The sequence below is a fragment of the Leopardus geoffroyi genome, chromosome B4, assembly GCF_018350155.1.
Source record: "Leopardus geoffroyi isolate Oge1 chromosome B4, O.geoffroyi_Oge1_pat1.0, whole genome shotgun sequence".
In the NCBI taxonomy this organism is placed as follows: domain Eukaryota; kingdom Metazoa; phylum Chordata; class Mammalia; order Carnivora; family Felidae; genus Leopardus; species Leopardus geoffroyi.
In genome coordinates this window covers 95,276,850-95,304,132 of record NC_059341.1, presented here as the reverse complement: position 1 = coordinate 95,304,132, position 27,283 = coordinate 95,276,850, and the positions used below count along the sequence as shown (strand labels likewise).

The following is a 27,283-nucleotide window of genomic DNA, read 5'->3' as shown; positions in this document are numbered from 1 at the left end:
TGGTGGTTAGAACTTGGGGCTTATATAGCATCTTAACAAAGAAGAATAAATGTGTACAGAAGTGATAAGAGAAAGGAAAGGGTTTTAGGCTTCGAGGGCAGCCAACGGTGGGAAGGTAAATCTATGGGGAAAATTAACAGAGGAAGATTTGTTCGTGCTGGTTCATCTTGGTGCCAACTTCCCATCTACCTCATTGCCATAAAACTTCCCCAGGAGAGGACAGTCCTCATTTCTCAGAAGTTTCTGCTTTTAGTCAGATGATGGGCGTTCCAAGAAGGCTTCTTTCTGCATCTGTTGATTCTCATTTGCCTCCAACTCAAAATGATCCCTTTACCAAAGTGACATATTTCGGGATGGAGTGTTTGGATTTCCTGCGGCACCTTCAAGACCTGGTTTCTCTAAGCTCTGTCTCCAGGACTGTATTTGTAACTACTGGCCCGGACTTTCTTCTGTGTGAAGGAGCTTACGTTTGATCCTGAGCAGAAACGTTTTTGTGTGGAGATAATATGTCAGTTGCCTGTATGTTGGCATGTCTGTATTTAGGCGTCGGAATTTCCCCTCATACTTGCTCTAGCATCATGCTACTTTAGCCTATACGACTGTGTGGGTACACGGGGACTGAATCTGTATGACCAGGAATCAGTCTACAAATGGCTCACCAATGGAGAATGACTTCAGAATTCCTATCCCCCAAGAGGAAGCATATTTACAGCCATTCAGTGGGAAACCAAAGGACATGTGGCTGGATTCTGGAGGTCTTCGAGTAGGAAGGCAGACCAAGTAATCAACGCTTGGGATAAATTTGCAGTTAAAGCCAAAGAGCCAATTGTTTGAGATTTGAGTTTCAGGGGTTGAAGTTAGGCTTTGTGAATTTAGATTTGTTGAGTTAAAACCAAACAAAATAAAACAAAACAACCTGTTTTGTATGGCCAGATTCTACAACTAGTTTCTCCGTGCTCATTTTGCACACAATGATTATCTAATAAAAGCCGATTAGTCCACTCTAAAGAGTCTTGACGGCCCTAATTGTTTTTTCTCCAGCAGCAGAGCAGTTTCTGTCACATTTACAGAGAGGAGCACCAATCTACCAAAATGTTGTCATTGCACAAACAAGGAGCCACTTAAATGCCCAAGGACTCTACCAAGTGCCAATGCAAACCAAGGAGGAAGAAATGACTGGTCACAATGGAACCACAGTGACGAGTGACTTGGAGGCTTCCTTCAGAGTTTCAGCACTTGCTTCCCTTCTTCCTATAATAGAAGTCTTGTCATCTGACACTCTATGATGAATTCCTTTTAACAATAACCAGAGTCCAGTGCCCAGCTCCTGAGCAGTTTTCTCCCTCATCTAATGGTTAGAATTGCAATTTATTTGTCATCCTGGCTGTTTCAGGATCTCTGCCACTGCTGTGTCCACAGAGTTCCAGGGAGGTTGATGGCTGAGGGGGCTGATTCGAGACTCATGAAACCTGGATTTCCAGAACTGATTCCCAGTTCGACCACTTACCGTCTCTGTAAACGTGGCAAGTACTGTACTTCTCCAAACCTCAGTTTACCCAAATATAAAATGGACATCACCAGAGTACCCAATTTATGGAGTATCGTGCGAGAGTTATTAAATACTACGATGTGGATAATAATATGCCACCCAAAATACGGCATTTTGGCAGAAGGGTTATTTTGAACTAAAGGAATTGAGAAACCATAGACGCAGAGCAAAGCTTTCTACCTTCGCCCTGCCTTGCCTCAAAGCACAGCGTGAATTTCCCTTTGCGCTGGCCTCCCCCCTGCTCCTCGCTCTAATACCAGGAAGGGCAGAATGACAATCACGGGAGACAACTCAAGACTCTTATCAGTCTAGAGATGGCACTGAGAGGAATCTGCATTTTAAACCTGCCTCAAATGAACAACCCTTATCTTCCCTTAGTTTCCCACATATATTTAACTTCCCACAAGCTCAGAAGCTCAGATTCTTTTTCTTTTGTCGCATCCCGTCTCCACATTTATCACTCTTCATTAAAATAGTACGTAAGCCTTCCGGCCTCTTTGGACTTTTCACTTCATTCCTGTCAGACTTGCCATAGTCATATGAAATAAACCTTGTTCTCCTGCCAATCTGCCTCTTATCGCTCTATTTTTCAGGGCCTCTGCCCCTCAACTTAAGAGGGTAAATGAAAAACTGTTTTATTTTCTGGCCCCAACAAATATCACAGATTCAAAAGCCTTGCTTATATCCTAGCACACCACACGCCCAACTAATGCTGGTGTTTTCTTCAGGCTCAAGAAATGCAAAACAGGGGCGCCTGGGTGGCTCAGTCGGTTAAGCGGCCGACTTCGGCTCAGGTCATGATCTCGCAGTCCGTGAGTTTGAGCCCCGCGTCGGGCTCTATGCTGACAGCTCAGAGCCTGGAGCCTGTTTCCGATTCTGTGTCTCCCTCTCTCTCTGACCCTCTCCTGTTCACGCTCTGTCTCTCTCTGTCTCAAAAATAAATAAACGTTAAAAAAAATTAAAAAAAAAAAAAAAGAAATGCAAAACATTGGACGTTACAAACATTCTCGATTCATTTCTGGCAAACTCCGCTTCTTCCTAAAGGTGGTTCCCAGTGAGCCTCAACAGCCTCTGAAGCCACTTATTATTATCCTTTTCACAACGTTATTCGTATTTAACACTTACTGGGAGCTCAGTGTGTGCCAAGCCACCAATGCGAGCTAAGCACTATTACTATCCCTGTTTTCCAGATGCCGAATCCAAGGCTCCAGGATGCAAAATAATGGTTACATGGCCTGAGTGGCTGATTATTGTGTGACGCTACCTCCCTCAGGATGAGGTTGAGGATGGAGAGTAGAAGAAAGGAGGTGAAAGATAAGGATCCTTAGAAATGATCTCTTGCTAAACAGTGCCTTGCATGTGGCCGCTACTTAGATACTTGCTGAATGAATGGATGATTGGCCAGATATAAAATTGAGTGAGCAGCCAAACAGGCCAGTCCTCCTGACCACAGCTCTTCAGCTGTTTTGATATTAGCAGAAAGGGCCAACTCCTCCCCCCACCCAGAACTTTATAAATATTGATTTCCCATCCATTTACCTTTAAGGCATCTTCTCTCGGGTAATCACATCACACTGCTCTGTGTGTCACATTGTGTTTTACATTTTTCTCTTCTTTTCCTCCTCCCCCTGTATAATCTAGAGGACAGACCAGCTGGCTACGTAGATTAAAATCCTTTTCTGCCCCTCTCTTAGCGCAGCTCTGTGGCTTGGTTCTATTAGCCAGGCCGAATGGAGTGTTTTTGAAACAGCAGTGAAATCTCTTGGAACAAAATGAGATCGCTCCTGCAACCATTCTGCCCCAAAGCATATTTATAAGCAAGTAAGTTCCATGTCGTTCTTTTCACCTTCTCTTTCCCATCAGCCAGGCACAGAGCTCTGGAAGATTAGATTATTTTAAAACTATTTGGATAACATTAGCTATCACTGTGTGCTAATTTCTCTGGGCCAAACGGTTCAGGTTCAGTCAGATTAAGGGCTTCCATTAGCAGTTAAGTCTTCTCTGTCCTTGACCCTGTAATTAAGACAGATGAGACTGTGACCCCTGACTGCATTTCTACATAGTTCAGAATTCATTCCAGTTGCCTGAGGAACCTCTATAAATATTCATAGAAAACCCCAAAGTTTCTTCCAGGTCTTTAGAGAGCAATTTCAAACAAGATATGGCTTTGCTTATGGTCCACAGGCCTGAGTCAGATTCCCCCTTCGGCCACAACTTGGCAAATTACATTCTAGTAAGAAGTATTGCAGGTTCAGTGAGCTGAGACAGATCATCCAACAAGGTAATACATTCACTCCTGAATGTCCTCAGAGTGGGGAAAGGATGGCCACGTAGGCAGTATCATCCTTAGAACTGGGCAACAAGGTTCCCCAGGCCCTTCCTTTTGCAAAACCCTTTCCACGTAGTGAGGAGACCCTAAAGTCAAGGAGACAGGTCCTCTCTGAAGTCAACCTGCCACACGTAGACCATCCTCATCAAATGGCCTGTAGCAAGCAGCAGATCTTGCTTGGGCTTCTGTCTTGGGTCTGTCCTCCCAAAGGTAGCCATTACTCTACGCACACCCCTGGGCCCTTGAGATGACCAAAGAGCGGCGATTGGGCAGGCAGGGACTGGGGCAGACCTTGGACTTGGTGACTGGGTGTCCTCATGGATGCTCACATGGCCCTTAATGTGAAGAATAAAGCCATCGATGGGAAGAAAAGGGGAATAAGACATAAGCTTGAGTCCTCCATTTGTACTTCTGTCCTGGGCTCTGCAAATGGCAGGAGTAGGCCTGTAGGCAGAAAGGGAGTGAATGGATCCCCTCAAATGTATGTGCAGGTTGATTAATTTGATTTTGTTAGAGCACCATAGCGTAGCAGCTCTTTGGTTGTCAGCCTCATGTAAACCCACCTCTCAAGCAAGTGGCATATAAACCAAAGGCCAGGGACGCTTGGGCGGCTCACTTGGTTAAACGTCTGACTTCGGCTCAGGTTTGTGAGTTTGAGCCCCACATTGGGCTCTGTGCTGACAGCTCAGAGCCTGGAGCCAGCTTTGGATTCTGTGTGTCCCTCTCTCTGTTACTCCCCTACGCATGCGCGTGTGCTCTCTCTCAAAAATAAATAAACGTTAAAAAACAAAACAAAAAAACCCAAAGGCCAGTTCATTCACAATGAGAACCAAAGCGTCCAGGCAGACTGGGATGTTTATGTCAGTTGATCAAATATTTGCTCCCTATAGGAAACTCTATATGGAAAACCAGATTATAGTCAGCCATGTTCTTGGCAAATGTAGAGTCAGAGGAAGAGGAGTTAAGAGCAAGGCCTGTGCTTCAGATTGAAGCTTTGCTTTCCCTGCTTGGAATTCATGGCTTTTAAAATGAAAGTTTCAGAGGATCCTGGGTGGCTCAGTGGGTTAAGGGTCGACTCTTGATTTTAGCTCAGGTCATGATCTTACAGTTCATGGGATCAGCCCTGCATCTAAGCCCTTCTGTACTGACAGTGAGGAGCCTGCATGGGATTCTCTCTCCCTCTCTCTCTCTGCTCTTCCTCCTCCTCCTCCTCCTCTCTTTCTCTCTCTCTCTTCTCCCTCTCTCAAAAATAAAGAAATAAAAGAAAAAAATAAAATAAAATGAAAGTTTCAGAAAGAAAGTCTCAATTCATGTTGTGTTGGACTAAATACCAGTGACAAGCCTGGAAGAAAGTTTAGGAGTCTCCACTTGTCATGAGAAGACTGACCACTTTATAAATCTTTTCAGTTAGTCCCATCCCTAGCAGGGACATTAACAGGGAAACTGAAACAGAGAAATTCTCAGTTTTTATTAAAATTACTAACCAGCATTTCGCTTTCATGCCCTTGGCTTACCATCTGCAGTAACTTGCACTGGTTATTATAAATATGTTTTTCTATATCTTGGGTTTCAAAGCGAGAGTGCAACAGGAATGCTTTTCGAGCTTTCCATCATCCCTTCCCTGCCGGTTCGTCCATTCGTTATTACCTTTCCTATTTTTTTCCATCATGAATACACTTTAATCCCCATCACCCATTTCATCCATCTCCCCACCCACCTCTCCTCTGATGACCATCAGTTTGTTCTCTATAATTCAGAGTCTGTTTCTTAGTCTCTTTCTCTTTTCCTGGGGGAAATAGGCTTTAAAAGAATCAGGGAGGATTAAATGGAAATCCAGTGAAGATCAGTGTGTGTGTGTGTGAGTCTGTGCGTGCTTGTTACTTCTGGGGATGTGTGTAATTGCGTGCATGCCTGTGTGTGGTTGCACAGGCTTCGGTCCCTTTATGCTTGGTACTCCGGGGGATCCGTTCAGAGGCTGGAATGCAACCGCAGGCAGATGCTTGTCTTTTCTCAACAGTGGCAAGGAAAGGAGAAGGAGGAAGACACAGCCATAAGGGGCTTGCCGGCAAAACACGGGGTGAGTGATTTCCAGGTTTCATGAGCCAATTAATACATTTCTGAATGAAATAGACTTTTAGGCTGTCCAGATGTACATGTCATATTTATGAAGAGAATGGAAAACCCTCACAGTGATTCTGAAGCCATCCATCCCCTGACTTGGTATCGACGTCCACGTTGTAGTAAGATTTTATAGCAGGCAGCATCTAAAGATCTCAGAAAATCCTTTCTAGATGATGCCATCTTCAAGGTTGCCTCTCGCCTTTACTTATGCTGTTCTCTCTCCTTGCCATCTCTAAGTCTTACTTACAAAGCTTAGGTCATGGTGGGGTCTCATGTTCTGCTGTTCAACGAGGTTAGGCAGGAGCCGGAGGGAATCAATCCAGATAAATACGCTGCCTGAAGATGTGCTGTTAGTGGAGACATCTGTCGGCCACAAGTCTGGCAAATTCTGGCCACTGGCCTGATGAAGTAAGGGAAATGTGTACCTGGTGGAAAATGTCCCCACTGCTGTAGGAAACAGCAACAATAAAACTTAGGGAAAGTGCAATCATTCTTCTAAGCTCGGCAATGATGACGTTGCATTCAGAATAATGAAAACAGAACATAAACTTACAGAACTTTGGTATAAACATATTGCAGGATGAAATGGAAGGCAGTTGAGCTAAATCTTCATCTACTGTAATGTCTAAAATTGGTGGACAACAGCAGCATAAGCACATTCTTTAGAAGCATGGGCCTCGTTCAAGAACAAAGAGCTTAAAAGAGCAGAAAATAGTTGCCACTGGACAGTGAAATGGGTGTGTAGGAGAGAACCATGGCCTCAGCGATGAGCTTACTAGTCCCATTCAACTTCTGAAGTCACTTGCACATGTTGCTCTGAGAAAACCACATTTAGAAACATTGAATTCTGAGGGCGCCTAGGTGGCTCAGTCACTTAAGCATCTGACTTCGGCTCAGGTCATGGTCTCATGGTTCGTGAGTTCGAGCCCTGCATTGGGCTCTGTGCTATCAGAGCCTAGGATTCCCTCTCTCCCTCCCTCTCTCTCTCTCTGCCCTTCTCCCACTGGCTCACACGCTCTCCTCTCTCTCAAATATAAACTTAAAAAAATTTGAATTTTGTCCAATTCCATAACTCAGTGCATTGGGAGGTCAGTATCACTAATTCCTCCTTCCCTGTATAAAGACAAAAGATCACAGTTTTTCCCATCTTGCACATTCCTCAATTTGGAGCCCTTTATCCTGTGCAATCCAAAAACACTGTAACTGGGGCAGTGAACTCCCCTGGGCTAGATTGTCTATGAAGGTCTATTTTCAACATGTCTGGGTTTTCTGCATGCACAGGCTTCACATACAGGAGCTATTGTTGAAGGAAGAATTATTTGATAACATTGAAATCATTTGCAGTGAGACAAATATTTGAAATAAGAGGCTTAATTTTTAAGGGAATGTGCCCCCTAGATTGCTGCCAACGAGCATAAATTTGCATTCGGCACGAAGAGGAAAACAAAGTAGTGAAATGTTAAGCAACCCTTGGTTTGTAAAGATGGGGACTAGTCCCTTGGGAGTTTATACAATTCCTCTCTTGAGGTCATTTGCACTTTTTCATTGTTTATTTGCACATACCTGGCTTCACTCAAGTAATAAAAGATTTTTATTTCGTCTGCTTATCCCTTAGTTATACGCCAGGTGCCTTGCCTGAAACTTGAAGACTGGGGCGAGATTGCTCCAAACAAAAGTAGCGAAGTTCAGAGCCAGAGAATTCTCTGGACACAAAGGCTTTGCAATAAAGAACTGTATAATGCAGCCAGCAGGTCAGCTGCAAACCGATGCCCCTGCCCTACAGCCCAGGGTAACTAGATTCCTTACCGTCCTTGGGGACAGAGATGCCCACAGCACTAACTTCAGCCAGGTAAGCAATGCTGATTCTAAACCCAACAGTCTCTGGGTGGGGTTGGAAACATGTGCGTGAGAAGAGCAACCCCACGCACGAGGCTGTGAGAGCACTCTTGACCTACACGCCAGGCACCCCGTCAGCCGGTTCTGCGGCCCCTGCGGCTCAGCTCCGGGCTTCATGCCTTTCTGTCCACACTGCAGGGCCCTCCATGCCAAGAAGACAAATGGAGGAAGATGCTGACCCCAGGTTACTCATTTGGTGATGCTTGCCACCCAAGGAACCGTGTGGAATATCAAAACCCCGTTAAAAAGCCAGAGTGGCAGTGAGTGTGGTGATCATTTGCTCACACTCTCCAAAATAGAACAGAAATCGGCGGGTCTGTGTTTGGTTAGCAGCTCTCCGACTTCCCATTTTATAACAGAAGTCTAGCCATCGACCAGTAAATGTCTGCTGCATAGCAAAAGCCTCATGATTGTTTCCTAATGAATGTTGAAATAGCTTGAGCTTTTCGGGCCTCTGTGGCTCTATCTTAAAATTAAGGAGGTTGGTATGACTGGTAATAATGATGCTCATTAATATTTATTGAGTACTTAGTATGTGCTGGGCACAGTTGTGAATTAAATATTTTAATTGTCACAAAAACCATATTATCTTCTTTTAAGCTACAAGGAAATCAAAGCGCAGAGAAGTTAAATGACTGAGCCAAAGTTACTCATTTGGTAAGAAGCAGAACCAGGATTCAAAACTCCCAGGACACCTGAGTGGTTCAGTCAGTTACGTGTCTGACTCTTGATTTCAGCTCAGGCCATGATCTCACACTTCATGAGTTTGAGCTCCGCATCGGGCTCTGAGCTGACAGAGGTGAGGAGCCTGCTTGGGAATCTCTCTCTCCCCCTCTCTCTCTGGCCCTCCCCTACTCGCTCGCACTCTCTCTCTCTCTCTCTCCCCCAAAATAAATAAATAAACTTTTAAACCAACTCCCAAGCCCCTCTGTTTACCCATTATGCTTTTGTCAACTTCTAGCATATACTATTATTCTTATTCTGTTGTTATTACCAATAGGAAGATGTCTAATCTCTCATTGCAATTCTCCATATACTGCCTGTTTTACTCACCATAGATCAGTCCTCTGTGTATCCGTCGATACTTGAGGCTCCAAACATCACTGAAAAGCCTATATTTATGATTCAGATATGAGAAACCAGGAATTTTAGACCTCCCCGTGGATAAAGTATGAAGTAGGGAGGGATAGCATGCAGGATGACAGTCACCAACCAAAACATGCTAACAAGCAAGGAGCAGCTTTTTTTTTTTTCAGTTTCTTTAGAGAGAGAGAGAGGGAGAAAGCATGAGTCAGGGAGGGGCAGAGAGAGAGAGAGAGATAGAGAGACTCCCAAGCAGGCTCCGCACTGTGGGGGCAGAGCCCCTCAAACCCACAAACGGTGAGATTGTGACCTGAACCGAAGTCAGACACGTAACTGACTGAACCACCCAGGCGCCCCAGGAGCAGATTTAACAATTCAAGGACTAGGAACACACGGCGGCGTGCTGCAGAGCCAGCTCTCTGAAATCAAAAGCCCTGATGCATAGCGACCCGGGTGACGTCATGGGTGGAGGGTCACAGTCACGGGGGAGGAAGCACTGGACTTTTGGATTTAGATGACTGCGTATATGTCCTACTGATTGCATACCCTAAGCAATCCTGTTTTCCTCACTGAAGCTGCTTCCACTTCTGTAAAATGGGGATGTGTCCAGTACCTTACAGGCCTGTCCTAAGGATTGAATGGGATGACATAGGAAAACCCTTGGCAAATAAAGATTTGCCACTCAGAGTGGGTCCCCAGACCAGCAGCATCAACATCGTGCAGGACTTAGTAGACAGGCAAGTTCTCAGGCCCCACCCCGGACCTACTGCATCAGAACAAGAATTTCAAGAGGATCCCTTCGTCATATGCACATTAAAGTTTGAGAAGTCCTGCTCTGGGGCACTAAACAAATGCAGCCAGTTATTCAAGCTCTGTTTTCCTTTCATATACTGCCAGTGAAATACAACATGGCCAACTTTAAAGGACGGGGCCTTCTTAAAGGTTCCCATATGCTCTTCCCGGATCCCACTGAATTCAGCAGGTATGACCGAGCAGGTTACTCCTGGCGAGCATTTCCCTTTGCTCAGGATAGGCCCGCTTGAGAGAGAGAGACACTGCCTTATATAATCCTGGGCGATTTTTGAGGTGAGGGAGCCAATAAAATGCAAATCCACGTATACAAAATCGTCTCGGCCTTGGGAAAGTTGGTTAAATACGAGACTGAATGTAAGTTGCAGCCGAAGTGGAGTTGAAGTGGGTTTTAATCTTTCCTGTTCAGGGTCCTTGGGAGCAACAGCTAAGGGAAGCAACTCAGAGTGGGAGGGTGCTTTCGAAAGCATTTGTTTCGTTACACCCCTGTTGTGTATGAGAGACACATAAAAGGTGCTTCATCAACACCTGGTAGACTGGGTTGAATACTCAGCTTCCTGTGAAAAGATCCTAAATATAACTGTGAGCCTGTGCAGACATGGGGGTGTTACATAGATAGAATATAAGAACCCCTTGATGTTTGGCCAGTAATGGGGTTTAGGATACACTACCCTCAAATATGGCATCTTGAATATTTTTTTTCCTTTTTTTTTTTTACTGAGGTATAGTTAACATATGACAGTATATTAGTATCAGGCACACAACATAATGACTCAATATTTGTATATATTGAGATATGATCCCCACAATAAACCTAGTTAACATCTGTCACCACATAGAGTTACAGGATTTTTTTTTCTTGTGATGAGAACTTTTAAGATCTACTCTCTTAACAACTTCCAAATATACAACACAGTATTATTGACTACAGTCACCGTGCATCCCCATGACTTACTTATTTCATAACTGGAAGTTTGTGCCTTTTGACTCCCTTCACCCATTTTGCCCACCCTCAACCCCCAGCCTCTGGCAACCACTATTTCTATGCAGTAGAGGAAACAGCCACCTCTCATGGTCTTGAAAGAGTGGCCTCAAGTAGGAGATAAGCCTTGTCATTCAACCCTGACCTATCTTCCTAGCTATTAGCTGTCTCTCAAACTTCTGTGATTGTCCAAGCAGCCTATTTTATTTTTAATAGCTCCCAGTAGTTGAGGATGTGCCAGGACCCGTCAGTGTCCCAAGGGGAGAATCTCAATCAGCACCTAGATTCAGGCTGATTGGAAGTTGGACCCCCAGGCTTCTGAAGAAGGCAAATATATACATTCCACAAGCATAAGCCTAGCTGGCCCCCAGAGCCAGGTGATCTGGTGGTGTCCAGTGTCCCCTTGCCAGCAGTCACAAAAACCGAGACTCCAGACAAGCATACAAGCTCATTTCTGAGCTATCAGTGGGCTGTAGAGGGAGAGTACAAAAATGGCGTCCCTCTGGCTACACTCCCTGAGAGCACTTCTGTAGCCTCTAAATGTGTGCCAAACCTGAAGCCTCCCCCTAAAACTGAAGCTCCAGGACTAGCAAGTAGGTCTCTTTCACAGAAAGGCTGGGGTTGTGTTTCAATCTGCTGTCTGGATAGTGCCCTGGGGGTGGTGGCCTGCCAAGAATGGTCTCTCCCATTGTTACAGGCCTGTCGGACCCAGGAACACATCCCCCCCGGCCACCAGAGCCAGGCCATCAAGGGGCATCTCTTAGGCAGCAGCTACAAAAACCAGGGCACCAGGGAAGGGTATAAACTCTTTTCTGTAAGATAGAGGGGAGTCAGGGCAAGGCGGAGGGAGAATGCAAAGATTCTGTTCACCAAGAGCCCCTCTGAGACCTTTCCGTGTGCCAAACCAGAAGCCTGCCCCTCAGTCCAAAGTTCCTGGAAAAGCAAATATGCCTCATTCTCAGGAAGACTGGGGTGTGTTTCAGTCTGCTGTCTGCGGAGTGCCCTAGGAATAGTGGCCTGCCAAGAACTGTCTCCCCCATTGTTACATCTTATGGGACCCAGGATCACACACACCCCCAACCCCTGCACGGCTTCCAGATCTAGGCAATCACAGGGCATCTCCTAGGTGGCAGCGACGAAACCCAGGTCACCAGATGTAAAAACCAAGGCACCAGACTCTCCCCTTTTTCCCTCTGTGAGATACTGGCCCTTGAGAGTGACAGGCAGAGGGCATAAAGATGGCAACTACTGGCTGGAGTGAGACAGAGAGGAAGTTCAAAGATAGGACTCATGGAAAATAAGTTTGAAAAAAGAAAAAGAAAGAAAAAAAGAGGAGGAAGGAGGGAAGTTTAAGAGAGACAGTGATTGCCGGCTTTAGCAAGGAAGAGGGAGCTCATGGAAGATGGCCCCTGCCAGCTGGAGTATAGAGCCCACACCCAAGGGAAAGGAAAAAAAAAAAAAAAAAAAGATGGTGCCTGTTGGCTTTAGCAAGGCTGAAGGAAAGCACCAAGATGGCATCCAACAACTTCTTTCCCTGGAGGGTGTTCTTGCAGGCTCCTGCCACCTTAGACCAACACTTTAAAATTAAGAAATGAGTTTCGCATAATGTTTGGGCACTTTTCAGAGGGCTGCTTCTGCACTGGCCCAGGATCAGGTGAGTCAACACACGATCCCTTTAAGAGACTCGGTTTGCCATAGCCCTGCAGGTCTGGTGGATAGGCACCCTATTGGTCTTCAATGCCAGATATTTTGGGGGCTTGTCTCTCAGATGCTGATTTTAAAAGTTGGGGTGCCAAATGTAGGGTATGAACCCTTTGATCCTTAGGGAGAAGCCCCAGGTTTTGAGTTCCCAACCAATTGTGGGTTGCCATCTTGAACCGGAACCCCCTATTGAATACTTTAAGCTGAAGGAGTTGGAGAAACAGCAAAATGGGCCCCTTCCTATAGCTCTTCTCTTCAGAAACAGATTATAAAATCCCCAATTAAGAGATCTTCTCCCTGTATCTGGAGGAAAGGAGTGATCTTATCTCTGAAGACAAAGCGACACCACCAACAAAAATCTGAACGGGCCTCACTAAATTTCCCCCAGCTTACTACACTTACCTCATACTTTTTGGCCTATCGTGTTTCTACACGACTGTCCACTTTTCAGCAAATATAGCATAAAAATACTCAGGCTTATCTGTTTCTTTAGGTCTTTATTTCCTTATGAAGGCTCCTGTGCCATGTAAAATTTGCACTAAACAAATTTGCGTGCTTCTCCCCTGATAATCTGTCTTTGTCAGTTTAATTTTGAGACCCAGCCAGGAATCTTAAGTGGGTTGAGGAAAACATTTCACTACCTTATTCTGGCATAGACACACACACACACACACACACACACACATATTATTCCTTCTTTTCACCACTGTTATCATCTTCTCCATCTTCCAGTCCCCTGGTCGAAAAATAACCATGTGAACACATAATTTTAATAACCTGTCAAAGTGTCATAATGGAAATGGAATGGTGCCATTTGTAAATCACTATTTACCAAAAAAAAAAAAAATTCTTTGCATTTCAAAAGAGATTTAAATAGATGTCCTAAATTTGGTTTGTTTAAAAAAACAGTCTGTTCCAGAAAGTCTCTAAGACTTGAATAAAAAAATTAAAACACATTAAAGAAGTATTAGTGCGCAGACTTCAATAATTGTGCATTTTTCTAAAACTTCAAAGGTCAGAGAACTTTGGGTCAGGGGAGAGAAAATGTCTCCCCCGGAGAATATTCCAGTTGGGTTTATGTGCTTCTCAGGAGCAGTGCTATTCTCCATGTTTTGTTGGTTTGGTTTTGCTCTTGCCACAAAGGAAACAGAAACCAGCAAGCTGCAAGGGTCGGGAGCATCATCACCTTGAGAGATTAGCCGCAAGCACCAGTTGGTTTACATAAGGCATGGAGAGTTGCCTGGGAGGACTTTGCCCTCAAGATCCTTCTGCATCCAAGAGCACAGGAGCTAAGGTAAAGCTGTGTGTGATACATTTGCATTTCTAAAAAGGTTCGATATGAGTTGGTTTCACTCTGCCTCAGGGGTAAAATTATATAAAGCACTATTTGATAACAGTGGAAAGTCTGTCAGAAGGTGTCCCTACATTTGCATGTATTTGTTTACATTTTGGTCTAAAATCTATATTCACTGAGGATTCAAGCATGTCTGCCTATGGGATGAGTCCCCAGGGTCTTTTAAATGACAGACCAAAGGTCATGATCTCACACGGTTTGTGAATTCAAGCCCTGGGTCGGGCTCTGTGCTGGCAGCGTGGAGCCTGGTTGGGATTCTGTCTCCTTCTCTAGCTGCCCCTCTCCCCTTGCTCTCTGTATCTTTGTCAAAACAAATAAAAAATAAACTTAAAAAAAAATGACAGACCAAGGGAAGCAAGGATAGAGGTCCACAAGTTTTAGGTTCTAGGACAAAATGCAGCCTCCTGGGAGGTGTTTCTAATATAATAAAGTCCTTAGGGCACCTGGGTGGCTCAGTCAGTTGAGCGTTTGACTTCGGCTCAAGTCATGATCTCATGGCTTGTGAGTTTGAGCCCTGTGTCGGGCTCTGTGCTGACAGCCCAGAGCCTGAAGCCTGCTTCAGATTCTGTGTCTCCCTCTGTCTCTGACCCCCCCCTGTTCTCACTCTGTCTCTCTCTGTCTCTCTCTGCCCCTCCCACACTCATGCGCGTGCTCTCTCTCTCTCTCAGAAGTAAATAAACATTAAAAACATTAGAGGGGTGCCTGGGTGGCTCAGTCGGTTAAGCGGCCCACTTCGGCTCAGGTCATGATCTTACAGTCCGTGAGTTCGAGCCCCGCGTCAGGCTCTGTGCTGACAGCTCAGAGCCTGGAGCCTACTTCAGATTCTGTGTCTCCCTCTCTCTGACCCTCCCCCATTCATGCTTTGTCTCTCTCTGTCTCAAAAATAAATAAACATTAAAAAAAAATTTTTTTAAAAACATTAGAAATAAAAATAAATAAATAAATAAACACTTAATGTAATAAAATCCAACTTTCAGATCATCCCCTGATCCAACTGGCATGAGTTCAATCAAGGCCGACTCGTCGGAAGAGGAGGCTGCCAAAACAGAGCTGCCTTAGCCCAGGGTCCACAGAGGACAAGCACTGGCATCAGCAGACCCGGCACCTCTGGTGGCCGTGTTGGCAGACAAAGCCCTCAACCCCTCTGCCAAGGCACCGACACTGATGGACAGTAACAGCAGTACCTTCAGCAGCTCCTTGTGGCATCTTTGGTCAGTATCAGGGGGTGAGTCGCTAAATCGGGCAGTGGCAGCGACCAGAGATAACGCCTCAAAGAGCCACAAAAGAGAAAAGGAGAATGGTAACGGTCACATGACAACTAAAGACCACTGCTGTATATGAATGACATACCCTCAGGGACACTGAGAACTGGAGAAGGGGGGTGGTGGGGTGGGAGGGGGGGATTCCTGCACAGCAGGTCACCGCAGGGACAAAGAAACACAATTTTGTGATTGTATTAGTGAAGGCTTCCTTCCCTCCTCCTCCCCCACCGCCTGCCCCAAGACTGGTGGGATATAGAAAACAAAGGATAGAACAGAAAAGTCTAAGTTTGTGGAAGCATAAGCTATAAATCTGAGATTCAGCCACCTGTGCTTACAGAAGGCCCAGTGGGCCACTTTATTTTTTAAGTGTATTCATTTTTTGAGAGAGAGAGCATGCACAGGGGAGGGGCAGAGAGAGAGAAGGAGAGAGAGAATCTCAAGCAGGCTCCAAGCTCAGTGCAGAGTCCCACACAGGGCTCGATCCCACAAACTGTAAGATCATGACCTGAGTCAAAATCAAGAGTCAGATGCTTAAGTGACTGAGCCACCCAGCTGCCCCCCAGATGGGGCACTTTATAACAAGATACCACTATTGGGTTAGTGGCATTTGCTACTCAAACTTATAAATTAAGAATCAAATTCGCAGCCACCTCAGCTGCTGCCAAAACCCCTGCAGCTGCCGCTGACCCCACAGGTGTCCCAGGCACAGGGCCCACCTTTATCCCACTGCCATTCCGTGAACATTTGCTAACAGAATCCTCACCCTCGCTGGCTGCTTCGTATCGCTCAAGACCCACGGTTCAGATTCTCTTGCTTGATCTTCTCTTTCTGGATCACCACCAACTGTTTCTTTAAAACATTGAGTTAGTACTATTAAATCCTTGAACATGAAAACTAGATGCAATTGTGAGACTCGAGAAAGGGAGACTATGTAATTCCACAGTAGACAGAACTGCGCTGAGGAAACAATTTGGATCATAAATGAAAAGTTCTTGTGTTGAAGATTCCACATCTGTCACCTACCAGTTGCATGGTCTCTGACTTACCCTAAGTCTCATGTGAAATGGAAATAATCATTTCTGTGTCTCAGAAATATAGGGACCATAGGGGACAAAGGGGCTATACCCACGATGCTTATGATTCCCTTCCGCACATTCCGTACGTGCGGAATCTATCCACCACCACACCCCGCCTGAGAGGCAGCGCTGCTAACTGCTTGACCCTCTCACCTGGCCACAGCTCACTAAAGCCCAGGGGGACAGCTGAGCCAGGCACGGCCAGTCAGAAATGTGCCTTCCTCATACCTCAGCTCCACTTCCCTTTGGGTGAGCTTCGTACTCAGGCAGGCAGTCCGCCATGATGGTAAGATGGCCCCCAGCAGCTCCAGGCTTACTCCTACCTGCTTAATAAGTCCCACAGAAAACTCCCTCTTTGCTTACAGTTCCGGTCAAACTCCCAGGGATGGTTCTGATCAGCCTGAACTGGGTCATACAGTCACCCCTAAACCAACCACTGTTGCCAAGGAAATGCCATCTTTTCTTCACTCAGGCCTGGGTCACACGTTTTTCCCTGGAGTGAGGGAGTGGTATCGGCCTCACCTGATTCACAGAGATGGAGACCTGGGGGAACAGAGTTGGCCAAAAGAAAATCGGGGCGGGGGTTGGGGGGGGTAGTGTTGCCAAAAGAAGGGGCAAGTCATACCTGGAGAACTTTTAAGAGATAGTCCATGAACACCTGAGGTGGAAAAATGAGAAGTAAACTTTCTTTAGGAAGGAAAACCTCTTTCCTTTAACATGGGCAGAGTGACCAAAAGACTGGGAGGCAGATGGCCCCTAGGGAGCCAGCCCTCGCCCACTGCACGAGTACTTATCACGCCCCTACCACAGACAGCTGGGTACCTGTGGATGAGTCAGTCACTGTCCTGAGGCTCAGCCTCCCCACCCACAGTCTCATTGCCAGTTCCCTGAGTCATCCCATGCCCCACCCAGCGTGTTTTGCTTTTCCCACGGTTCCCTCGAATCTCCTGGGACAGATGGCTGGCTGCCGGAGCTGAAGGAAAGAACGGGTGTCTTTTAGAAACAGGAGTGCCGCTCCTGTGAGCGCAGCTCGCAGAAGGGCTGGCTCAGGTGGGTGGGGGTGGTAATTATTCTCTTTGCAGTTCCCGGCGCACTTAAAAATCAGCTTCTTTCTTATAAAGAATTGATTCATAGGCAACCTCTACCTTCTTTTAATTTCTCCGTTTAAAAAAGAAACCAGACACAAAACCAAAAAACATTTGTCATTCTTTCGGAACCAGAACAGCTCAGACTTCTCTTCCTGCTTGAAGCCTTCCCCCTTCCTCCCCTTCCATCCTCTTTCCCATTTACCTGAGAGCCAGCCTTATCAGCCCATCCCTGTCTGCTCACAGCACAACATCAGTGCCACAGCCACAGGGCTTTTCGTGTGGTGTGATGGCCGTGTGGCTGTCTGGCTCCTCCACCATGGTGGGGGGATGCCTCAGAGAGGTCACCAGTGATGCTCTGCTCCTTTCGTTCCTTAGAGTCTGGCTCATGGAAAGTCCTCCCCACAGGTTTCAGCAAAAGAGTGAAAATGAGCAAGCTGTTAACTGCACTGGGGGCTGAATGCGGGAAAGATCATCTATCGTGGAGTGTCTTCTCAGAGGCAAAGGCGCCCTTCGTGAAGACTTTCGCTTCTTAGCATAATTTTGAGTAGCTTCTGTACTACAGATAATTCCAGAGACTGCTCTTAAGAGCCAAGAATATCCACACTAAAAGGGAATGTTTTTTCGGGACTTGTACAGGATGACAGGCCCGAGGTCTTACAACTCACTTCAGGGGAAAACTGCAGCAGCCTAATTACTGTCATCTCCATGTTTGGATATAATATGAAACATTCACCGAGTGCTTTATAATTAATCTGCAGTTAATTTAGATTTTCATGCAGTTGTGCTGTATGGAAAAAAAATCAGCAGTATAAATACAAACGATGAATAATAGGCTGTAGCTGACTATCAGGGTTTGAAACCCTCTAAAAGACAACAGGCCATGGATTTGCTTGTTTCTATCAGAAGCCATGTAGAGACATTTTAAATGTGTTTGGAGAAGAGGGTAATAACATCCTATTATTCCAAATAATACCAATTTAAAAAAATCACAGCGGAAGAGAGAGAACAGTTCAAATCTGGTTTACCGTTGCCATCTTGCCATACGCCTGGCAAATGCAAGGAAATTTTTTATTTACCCACCTTTCACTTAATACATGTTAACTGAGCATCTATTGAGTGCTAGGCGACATGTTTTCCACGTGAAGAAGATGGTGAATGGACAGGTAAGTCACTTACCCTAAGTGTCATGAACTGAAACTCATGACAAGAAGTGAGAATTTCCAACTTCTCATTTATTTGTTCAAAACAATGTCTTCCCCAGGACCGTTCTTAACTGTATTCCCGTAGTGTTCACCCAGCACCTTCCACTTTACAAGAGGCCTCATGTATATATCGCTTTCAGTGTTCACAGTAACTGTCATGCAGACAGGATGATCATGGGTCCGAGTTTGCAACCCAGAAAGTAAAGAACCCAAGATGACACCAAAGGCCAATGGTTGAGCGGGACCAAAACCAAGCTTCCCAGCTCTGATTCTAGTCCTTTTTCCAGTTACTCCGCATTTAAGCAGGAGGTCTGGCTGGTGCCGCCAACAATGGCTTGAGGACCCAACTTTGGCGAAGACGTGTTGTCAAGAGTCTTTCTAAAATGTGATCTCACACGTATTTGTGTGGAGCCATAAGAAATTGAAGGATTGAGACTGTGATTTTCGGCACCCATCCTTTCCACCAATTATGTGGCAGAGACTTTCCCCATTCACAGAATCCAGCCAAGGGAAGATGGAGTCTACGCAGAACACTGTTGGTAAGTGGGAGGTCTCTGCGGCTGCGCTGCCACAAGCTTTGAACAAACACACGTGAAAAATGCACTAGATTCTAAATCCTTGGATGCTTCTTAAGAGCTCATCTGGCTCTTTAGAATCAGACACAAAAATCAATGACACATGTCTTTGAAGAAATGAAAGCCAAAAAAAAAAACACTTTTAGCTTTGCCAAGTGAAGATTTTCCTGAAGCGTTCCCCGGAATGAGGTTGGTGTGGAGCATTCTTAAGTGAGCTGTTAAGCCCTGGTGCAATAGAAATAGTTGTGACTGGGGCGCCTGGGTGGCGCAGTCGGTTAAGCGTCCGACTTCAGCCAGGTCACGATCTCGCGGTCCGTGAGTTCGAGCCCCGCGTCAGGCTCTGGGCTGATGGCTCAGAGCCTGGAGCCTGTTTCCGATTCTGTGTCTCCCTCTCTCTCTGCCCCTCCCCCATTCATGCTCTGTCTCTCTCTGTCCCAAAAATAAATAAACATTGAAAAAAAAAATTAAAAAAAAAAAAAAAAAGAAATAGTTGTGACTTCGTGGCTGGTGACGGGGATTCCACTCATTTCTGTCCCTCTGCCCTCCCTCCATTCTGTGTGATGACTAAATCCTCTAATAAATCCTATCGGTTTACGAGAGCTGGTCAGTGTAAACATCACTTACCAGCGCCATTAACATGTTAATGCCTTTTGGGTGGGTTGTGAAGAAAAAGGAATAAAATTCCTAAGGGTAAGGGATGTACTTCCAAGGACTGAATTGTCTCCCTTTGGAATTCATATGTTGAAACCCTAGACTCCAGGTATTTGGAGATGGGACCTTTGGGAGGTAATTAGGTTTAGATGAGGTCATGAGGAGACAGTTTTCATGATGGGATTAGTGCCCTTATGGAAAGAGATGGGGGCGCCTGGGTGGCTCAGTCCGTTAAGTGACTGACTTCGGCTCAGGTCATGATCTCACGGTCCGTTAGTTGGAGCCCCTGTGTCTGTGCCCACAGCTGAGAGCCTGGAGCCTGCTTCAGATTCTGGGTCTCCCTCTCTTCCTGCCCCTCCCCACTCTCACTCTGTCGCCCTCTCTCTCAAAAATTAAAAAAAAAAAACATTAAAAAAAAAGAGAGAGAGACACCAAAGAGCTTGATTCTTCCCTCTTTCTCTCCACCTGCCTGCACAGAGCAAAGACCATATGAGGACACACCAAGGAGACAATTTTCTGCACCTCCAAGACAGAAGCCCCAGCAGACACTGAGCCTGCGGGACTTCCAGACCCCAGCACTGTGAGAAATAAGCCACCCGGTCTTAAGTTCTGGAAAGCAGCCACCTTGAATAAGACATGTCATATAGTGGAAAGGGATGAAATTTAGCACCAGAAAACCTGTGTCAACTCTTGTCCTTGCTTACCCTCTTTGTGTCTCAGTTTCCTTATCTATAAAATGGGGAACTAGAAGTCCCTTCACTCCCCATATCACAAGGTCATGGTGAGAATCCAGCGAGATGAGGTTTGTAAACTGCCAACAGAATTGCTCTTCTGTTGGAGGTCTTTAATGATGTTTTGCTGGGAATCTGCCACTAAAATTGAAATCCAAAAATTGCTTAGGCAAAAGAAGTAAAAATATGGGAAATGGGAAAAGAGGTAGGTTAAGAGCTCTACTTTTTTTTTTTTTTTTAAGTGCTGAAGGGTTGAACTCATGCAAACAAATTGTTTTAAGTGAATTTCTGTGGTTTGGTTGTCTAAAAAACAATCTGACAGAGCTTTCAAAATCTGGTTCGAGTTTATTAGAACTCAAAATTCTTATAATTCTACTTGTTTATGTTATGTGACTATTTTATATTTTATAGTGTTTATATCTTATATGGTATTTTCTAGGATGCTGATATACAGAATCTGACAAATAATTGGCAAATAATTAGTTACCTGAAAATATATACTGGGTATGAAATACAGTAACTAAGATATAAATGACCTGAGGTTAAAAATGGTACCTGTTTTTTAGGATTGAACTTATCTTATGTTAGCACAAATGGCACCTGGTGGCAGTAGGTGATACTTAAGCCCAGCTCTTATGGACTTATTTTCTGACTTTTTAGAAATATATATATTTTTTATTTTAGAGCAGATTTAGATTTATAGAAAAATAGTGAAGCTAGGACACAGAGTTCCTATAAACTCCATACCTAGTTCCCTCTATTGTTAATGTCTGTCACAACAAATGAACCAACATGGATACATTATTATTAACTAGAGTCCATACTTTATTCAAAAGTCCTTAGTTTTCATCTGTTGCTCCTTTTTGGTTCCAGGGTCCCATCCAGGACTCCACGGTGCATTCAGCTGTCATGTTTCTTTTAAGCCCCTCTTGGCTTTGATGGTTTCCCAGACTTTCCTTGTTTTTGATAACCTTGATGATTTTAAGGAGTATTGGTCAGGTATTTTGTAGAATAGCACTCTGTTTGGTTTGTCTGATGTTTTGCTCATGGCTGGACTGAGGTTATGAGCTTTGGGGAGGAAGATTTATAGACACTACTTAAATTTGGGGATATTCCAGTAGAGAGTCAGACAGTTCTCTGGCACAAGGAAAAATCTTTTTGGCCTGAAGCAGCATGGTCCACGGTGGATATCTCACAACTGGGAAAGTGCTGAAAATACAAAGAGAATCTTCCAGCAAAGTTTAGTAGCCTTAACTAATCCTAGGATGCCACAGATTGCCACAGGTCTCTTCATTATGTTAAATCCTTTCTTTCTGAGGATTTTCAACACAGTCTCTTGTTGTATGCTTTTTCTGTTTTGTTTCTTGTTTTGTTTTGTTTTGTTGGGGGGAAAGACTTTCAGTTTTGTAATAGAATTTAACTTGAAAACAGTGTTTATTTGAGAGAAATCCTCTTATAGGCAATGTCAGTGAACTACCTTAGATATCTGAAACTCCCTGTTATCCCAAACAAAAATGCATGAATGAGAACATGGGGTCTATGTGCTGGAAAGAACTCTGTAACCCTGCTTCTCACAAACATTCCTTCCAGTGGAAGGGTCAAATTAATGAAGTCTCTCCCACACCACGAACCTGGGACATGATTTAAAAATGGAATGGAAAATACAGTCTCTAGACGCAGGTCATACCGGGACAGGCTGATAGTATACAACCCAGGACAACCAAGTATGAATTTGAATCCAAGAAATTGCAGGGATCCTGAAATACTCCTCCCAAGAATTAACTACGCTATTTAATTTTCTACAAGGGCTATGCTGTTAGTAAAAGGTAAAACAATTTTCCAAATATAGAAAAAAATATAAACATTATGTAACACACATGCATATGCTCTGTCTGTAGCTTGGTTTTTATAGTCGACAAACATGCCTTGATGTATGTGTGAGTGTTTTGTGACTCAATCTCCTTATAATCCCACTGTAATCATTGTAATGATTCTGTTCTGTGCAATTGAAACAATAATAGCTTATATTTATTCACAGCCTATCTGTGCTTTACATATTTTATCTCATTTAATCCTATCTAGATACTCATTGTCCTCTTCTATAAAGAAGGAAATCAAGACTTAGAGACGTTAAGTATCCTGTCTAAGGGTACACAGAGAAAAGTCAGGATTTGAATTCAAGGCAAGGACTGTTTGGATCTGAAGTCTCAGGTCCTACTGGGCTAAACTACCTCTGCGTCACTGAGTTTATTTCAAAATGCCTTCTGTGAGAGCAAGGACCGTATCTCTTCTTAATAGATGGGGTCTCACAATTCCATTCATATGGCACAGGTGTAGTAATATTTGAAAACAGGGACGAGGAGGATGTATTATTACTACTGATTATCACTGTCAAGGTAAAACAAACAAACAAACAACTCTTATCTCCTAATTGACTCCCAGGCCAATAGGAAGATAAGAGAAGTCCAGCCACTCAGCAGCCTTGTCACCCAGAACTAGAGCTACAGTGGCTCAAATATCCATGTCCTAAAATACAGAAAATTTGAGGTACAGGAAGGCCAACAGATCAGGAGATGATTGCCATTGAGAAGATAGGTTGTGATAGTTCCCAAGAGAAGGGGACATGCCACATGTTGGGGGCCACACTGGGAAGCACCAGGGTCAGTCAGGAGGCAGAGGAAGTGGGGGTGAACTGTGGGCAAGAGCCTTTGTTTTGGTTTCTATGGGAGGGATGAAGCGAGGCAGGGTGGACAGTCTGGGGACTGGCTCATGTGAATAACTTCAGCAGGCTCTGGGGCTGTGCCTAGCTGTCTGGTACCTAGCCCTGGCGTGGTTAGGGCAGGTGGAGTGTGAGAGCCCAATAAAAGAGGTGGGTTGCAGTGTGGACTCTGGACTGTTTGGCTTGTATTTGAAAAGCACTCACGGACAAGTTGTTTACTATTTCTAGGAATTGGCTAACCTTAGGAGGTAGAGTCCCCTTAAGGTCAGTAAGACCCCCAAATGTCAAAATGTTTGAATACAGAAAATAAAAAACATGGTTGATAGACTCCAGCTAAGAGGCTTTCTGGCCATTCTAAATTGGGAAAGGCATATGAATGTACCCATAAGCCAGGCAGAAGTATCCAAGAGCTAATTTAGCTGAAAACAATAGAGATGGGTCGTAATGCCGTCATATGTAGAGGGAGAAGAAAACAAAACCAATGAAAACTGGAAAATAACCTGGGCCTAGATTATCTGGGTTACCTTAAAAAACTTGTCACAAGATAGTGCTTCATAAGAGAGCACACAAAACTTAGTGTCCATCAGGCATTAGGCATTAGAGGGTAGAACTGCAACTATTTCTCTTATCCAAATCATTAACAAGCAACATTCTGCACTCTAGTATATGTCGTTTTTCTCTCTCTCTCCCTCCCTCCCTTCCACCTTCCTTCCCTTCCTCTCCCTCTCTTCCATAAACACATAGCAATAGTTTGCCTAAATGTGAGCTCATCTGTGAGACACTACCCATCCGTCCCCCTAACACACACCATATCACACACTGTTAAGAGTCTGTGTTTAGTGGGCCCACGTTGGCAGAAACGGGCCTTTTTATTTTTCTCGAAAGCTACAGTAAGAAATACATAACACAAAGTAGACTCTGACCTGCGTCTTTGGCCTCACAGATTCCTTAATACCAGAAGCAGTATTTTCAAGCCCAACAGTGCTGTTTACTCCTGGAAGAGTTTTCTTCATAATCATGGGAAAATCAAAAACCACACTATCTCAAGTTGCGGCAAACACTTTATTCTCCTCATTAGCGTCTCAAAACTGTCAGAAGCCAAAGCTTGAAAAAGCCCTATAGCAATAAATGTGAATGTTTTACAAAGAGAAGAAAGAGATTGCAAGAGGTTATGTTTCTGTTCGCCGTATTTTTGAGTATTTTTCCTTGGAGAAGTCCTCAACCAAATTCGAGTACATCAGACACAGTGCCGATAGAAGTAAAAGAAGTAATCTGTAAAGAATATCCCAGCAAAATAAGGATCCGTTGAACAGTCAGCTAAATCCTGTCAGAACAGAAGAAAAAAGGAGAATGACTAATGTAAAAATCGGTTAAAGTAATTGACTGACTGACTTGAATTGATCGATGGATTGATTTAATGGTCTGTTTTTCTCACCGGAAAAGAAAAAGAAAAAGGGGGGAAAAAAAAAGAAAGAAAGCTTACCGGCGCAGCTACACGAAAGTGGTATGTGCTATCAAAGAATGGGGCTACAGGGAGGCTCCAAATGTGCTGATAGCCCTAAATAATGAATGAAAGGGAGATCCATTTCATAACCACATTTTACACTCAGTTGGAAAGACTATAGTCTGAGAAAGCATTTCCTTGACTACTCTAGGAAAGGTATCTGTGACAATAGCTTTTGATAGGAGTCACTAAAACAGTCTGCAGTTTCTGAAGGACACATGGAGGATGCTGAGCAAAGCCCTGTGACCAGGGTCAGCCAGCAAGGAGAAACAGCGGCATTTGGCTCGCGGCATCCCTCTCCTGGTGGGGAACAGAGGCTGTGCCGCAATTCTAGACACACTTCTTCTGGAACAGGGACGGAATGCCCAGGGGCTGGAAAACATTACCTGTGTCATCTCCTGGGAGACCTCTCGGTGGCTTTGTATCCCTTTGGCTTCCCTTTTACTATGGAAACATATATTTCCAAGGGTGAAATTGCATTGGAAGACTATCAATGGTTCTGTTGTGCTTCAAGAGACAAAGGAGAGAAAGGGCAAATGGAAAGCAGTTACCAGCTCCACTAGGCGATACCTTGATAAAAAGAGGTGCGAATGGGAACGTAACTTGGAACTCCATTCAAAGTTTCTTGCAGGCATTTTATTACACAAAGCTCATCAATGCCAATATGCCCGTTCCCATCTAATTATTACAGAAAGAAACTCAGTCTCAGATGATTACTGTCATGGACTTAATGTTTGTGTTCCCCTCCCCCAAATCCATATGCTGAAATCCCAACTTCCAATGTGATGTGTTAGGCAGTAGAGTCTATGGGAAGTGATTAGGTCTTGAGCATGGAGCCTTCATGGGTGGGATTACTGATCTTATCAAAAGGACCTCAGAGAGCTCTCTTGTTCCTTTGCTATATGGACACAGTGAGAAGATGGCCTTCTATGAAACAGGAAGCAGACCCTCACCAGATGCCAAATCTGCCAGTGCCTTGATATGGGACTTCCCAACCTCCAGAAGGGTGGAAAATAAATGTTTGTTAAGGCACTCAGTCTATGGTATTTCTGTTGTAGCAGCCTGAATTGACCAAAACAACCACTGGGGTAGCATATGATAGTCCCTAAGACCTAATCTCATGACTTAAATCACCCTAGCATCAGAAGTTCTTATCCCCACAGATTAGAAAATACTTTTTGAAGATATCCATTCTCTTTTCTCTGGCAACTGAATTTGCATCTACCTGAAGTTTCCAGGATTTCAGATTCTACACACCCCTGATCTGAGGAGATACTGTTTGAAGCAGCAAGGTGCACAAACACAGGAAGGGATGTGGGGGTGAGCCCCATTAGAATTTACCTCCCTTAAAAGCTATCAGAGTAGAAGTCCTGCCAGAAAGAATGACTCTTCTCTGGAGGTTAGCCCATTAATTATCATCAAGAGGCTGAGATCCATCTGTCCTTGGAAATGATCTTATTGCACAAGTGGGACAACCTACAATCTCAGTTGAGTATGTGTGTTATTTTTAAATCACACATATTGGACAAATGGCTCTTCACCTAAAAAGCCTGATTTAGTGGCTCAAGATGGTTTTCTGCCACTTCAGGGGACATACCGTGTCAGCTTACTTCCTGCCATTGAAGCTAGGAATGAAGGAGGATATGCTATTCCAGGCTACTCAGGGAGTGCTAGAAAACAGTACATTGAGCTCTTGCTCTGCATGAAATGTGATGGGCTCTGAGTCACGAAACACTTGCTGCTTGAAACAAACCTTTCCAAGGCAAGCCGTTGGGTTGAGTGTCATGAACTCATTGTAGAAGCAAAGTTGATGAGGGAAGAAGTATGAAGCCCAAGTGAAACAGAAGAAGGGACAGATGGAGGAGGAGTAACAGAGCTGGGAAAGCAGAGAGGGAGCATGGAGGACAGAGAAAAGGAAAAGAGAGGCAGAAAACAAAGGGGAGAAGGGAGGAAATGTGGAGAGGGGGGAGAAAAGGAGAGACTATAATCAAAAGACACAAAATAAAAACCATCTATCTTCCGGATGAGCAGCTCATTGCATAATTTGAATGAAGTGGGTCGAAAGTCTTAGAAGTACCATAGTTATTTTAAATATTTGGTACGAATAGATTAAATTAGAGCTTTGTGATTTTGAAGGAAATGTACTGATAATAAAAGCTACAATTGAGGCACCTGGGTGGCTCAAGTTGGTTAAGTGTCCGACTCTCGCTTTTGGCAGAGGTCATGATCTCACGCTTTTGTGAGTCTGAGCCCCACATCTGTGATGCCACCACAGAGCCTGCCTGGGATTCTCTCTCTCTCCCTCCCTCTCTGCCCCTCCTCCACTCACACTGTCTCTCTCTCAAACAAAATAAAATAACTTACAATTTTTATATAAAAAAAGAGCTATCATTTATTAAGTGTCTCATATGTGCCAGGAAAGGGCAACGTTTTTACATCTCTCATCTCACTGGGAAGGCAGGAAAGTGATGGTTTAAAGGATGGGCTGAGTTTGAAACCCAACTCTACCATTTACTGTCTGCGAGTTTCAGGACAAGTGTGTTTGACCTCCCTAGACCTAAGTGTTCCCATCTGAAAAATACAAACTAGAAGAGAAATACCGAACTCAGGGGGTTATTGTGAGGATTATATGACCCACCATTAAAGTGTA

At 44.5% G+C, this 27,283-nt stretch overlaps 1 protein-coding gene and 1 long non-coding RNA gene across 6 annotated transcripts in view; one reads left to right on the top strand and one right to left on the bottom strand.

Moving 5' to 3' along the window:
* Nucleotides 1-877: 877 nt before the first annotated feature.
* On the top strand, nucleotides 878-22,286 carry LOC123591299. The gene is made up of 7 exons (XR_006709214.1): nucleotides 878-2,024; nucleotides 3,244-3,370; nucleotides 5,896-5,955; nucleotides 7,615-7,848; nucleotides 13,615-13,765; nucleotides 14,803-15,036; nucleotides 20,157-22,286. It is a non-coding gene; the product is annotated as an uncharacterized LOC123591299 (long non-coding RNA).
* Nucleotides 22,287-24,172: 1,886 nt separating this feature from the next.
* Nucleotides 24,173-27,283, bottom strand: part of MYRFL (myelin regulatory factor like) — a 134,954-nt gene continuing 131,843 nt past the window's right edge. For all 5 annotated transcript variants that reach the window (XM_045465388.1, XM_045465391.1, XM_045465389.1 and 2 more), the window contains 3 exons: nucleotides 25,020-25,140; nucleotides 24,613-24,687; nucleotides 24,173-24,453 (listed from right to left, as the gene is read on the bottom strand). In XM_045465388.1, coding sequence (XP_045321344.1) covers nucleotides 24,367-24,453; nucleotides 24,613-24,687; nucleotides 25,020-25,140 — 283 coding nt within the window. In that variant the 3' untranslated portion in view covers nucleotides 24,173-24,366. The remainder of the gene's footprint in view (nucleotides 24,454-24,612; nucleotides 24,688-25,019; nucleotides 25,141-27,283) is intronic.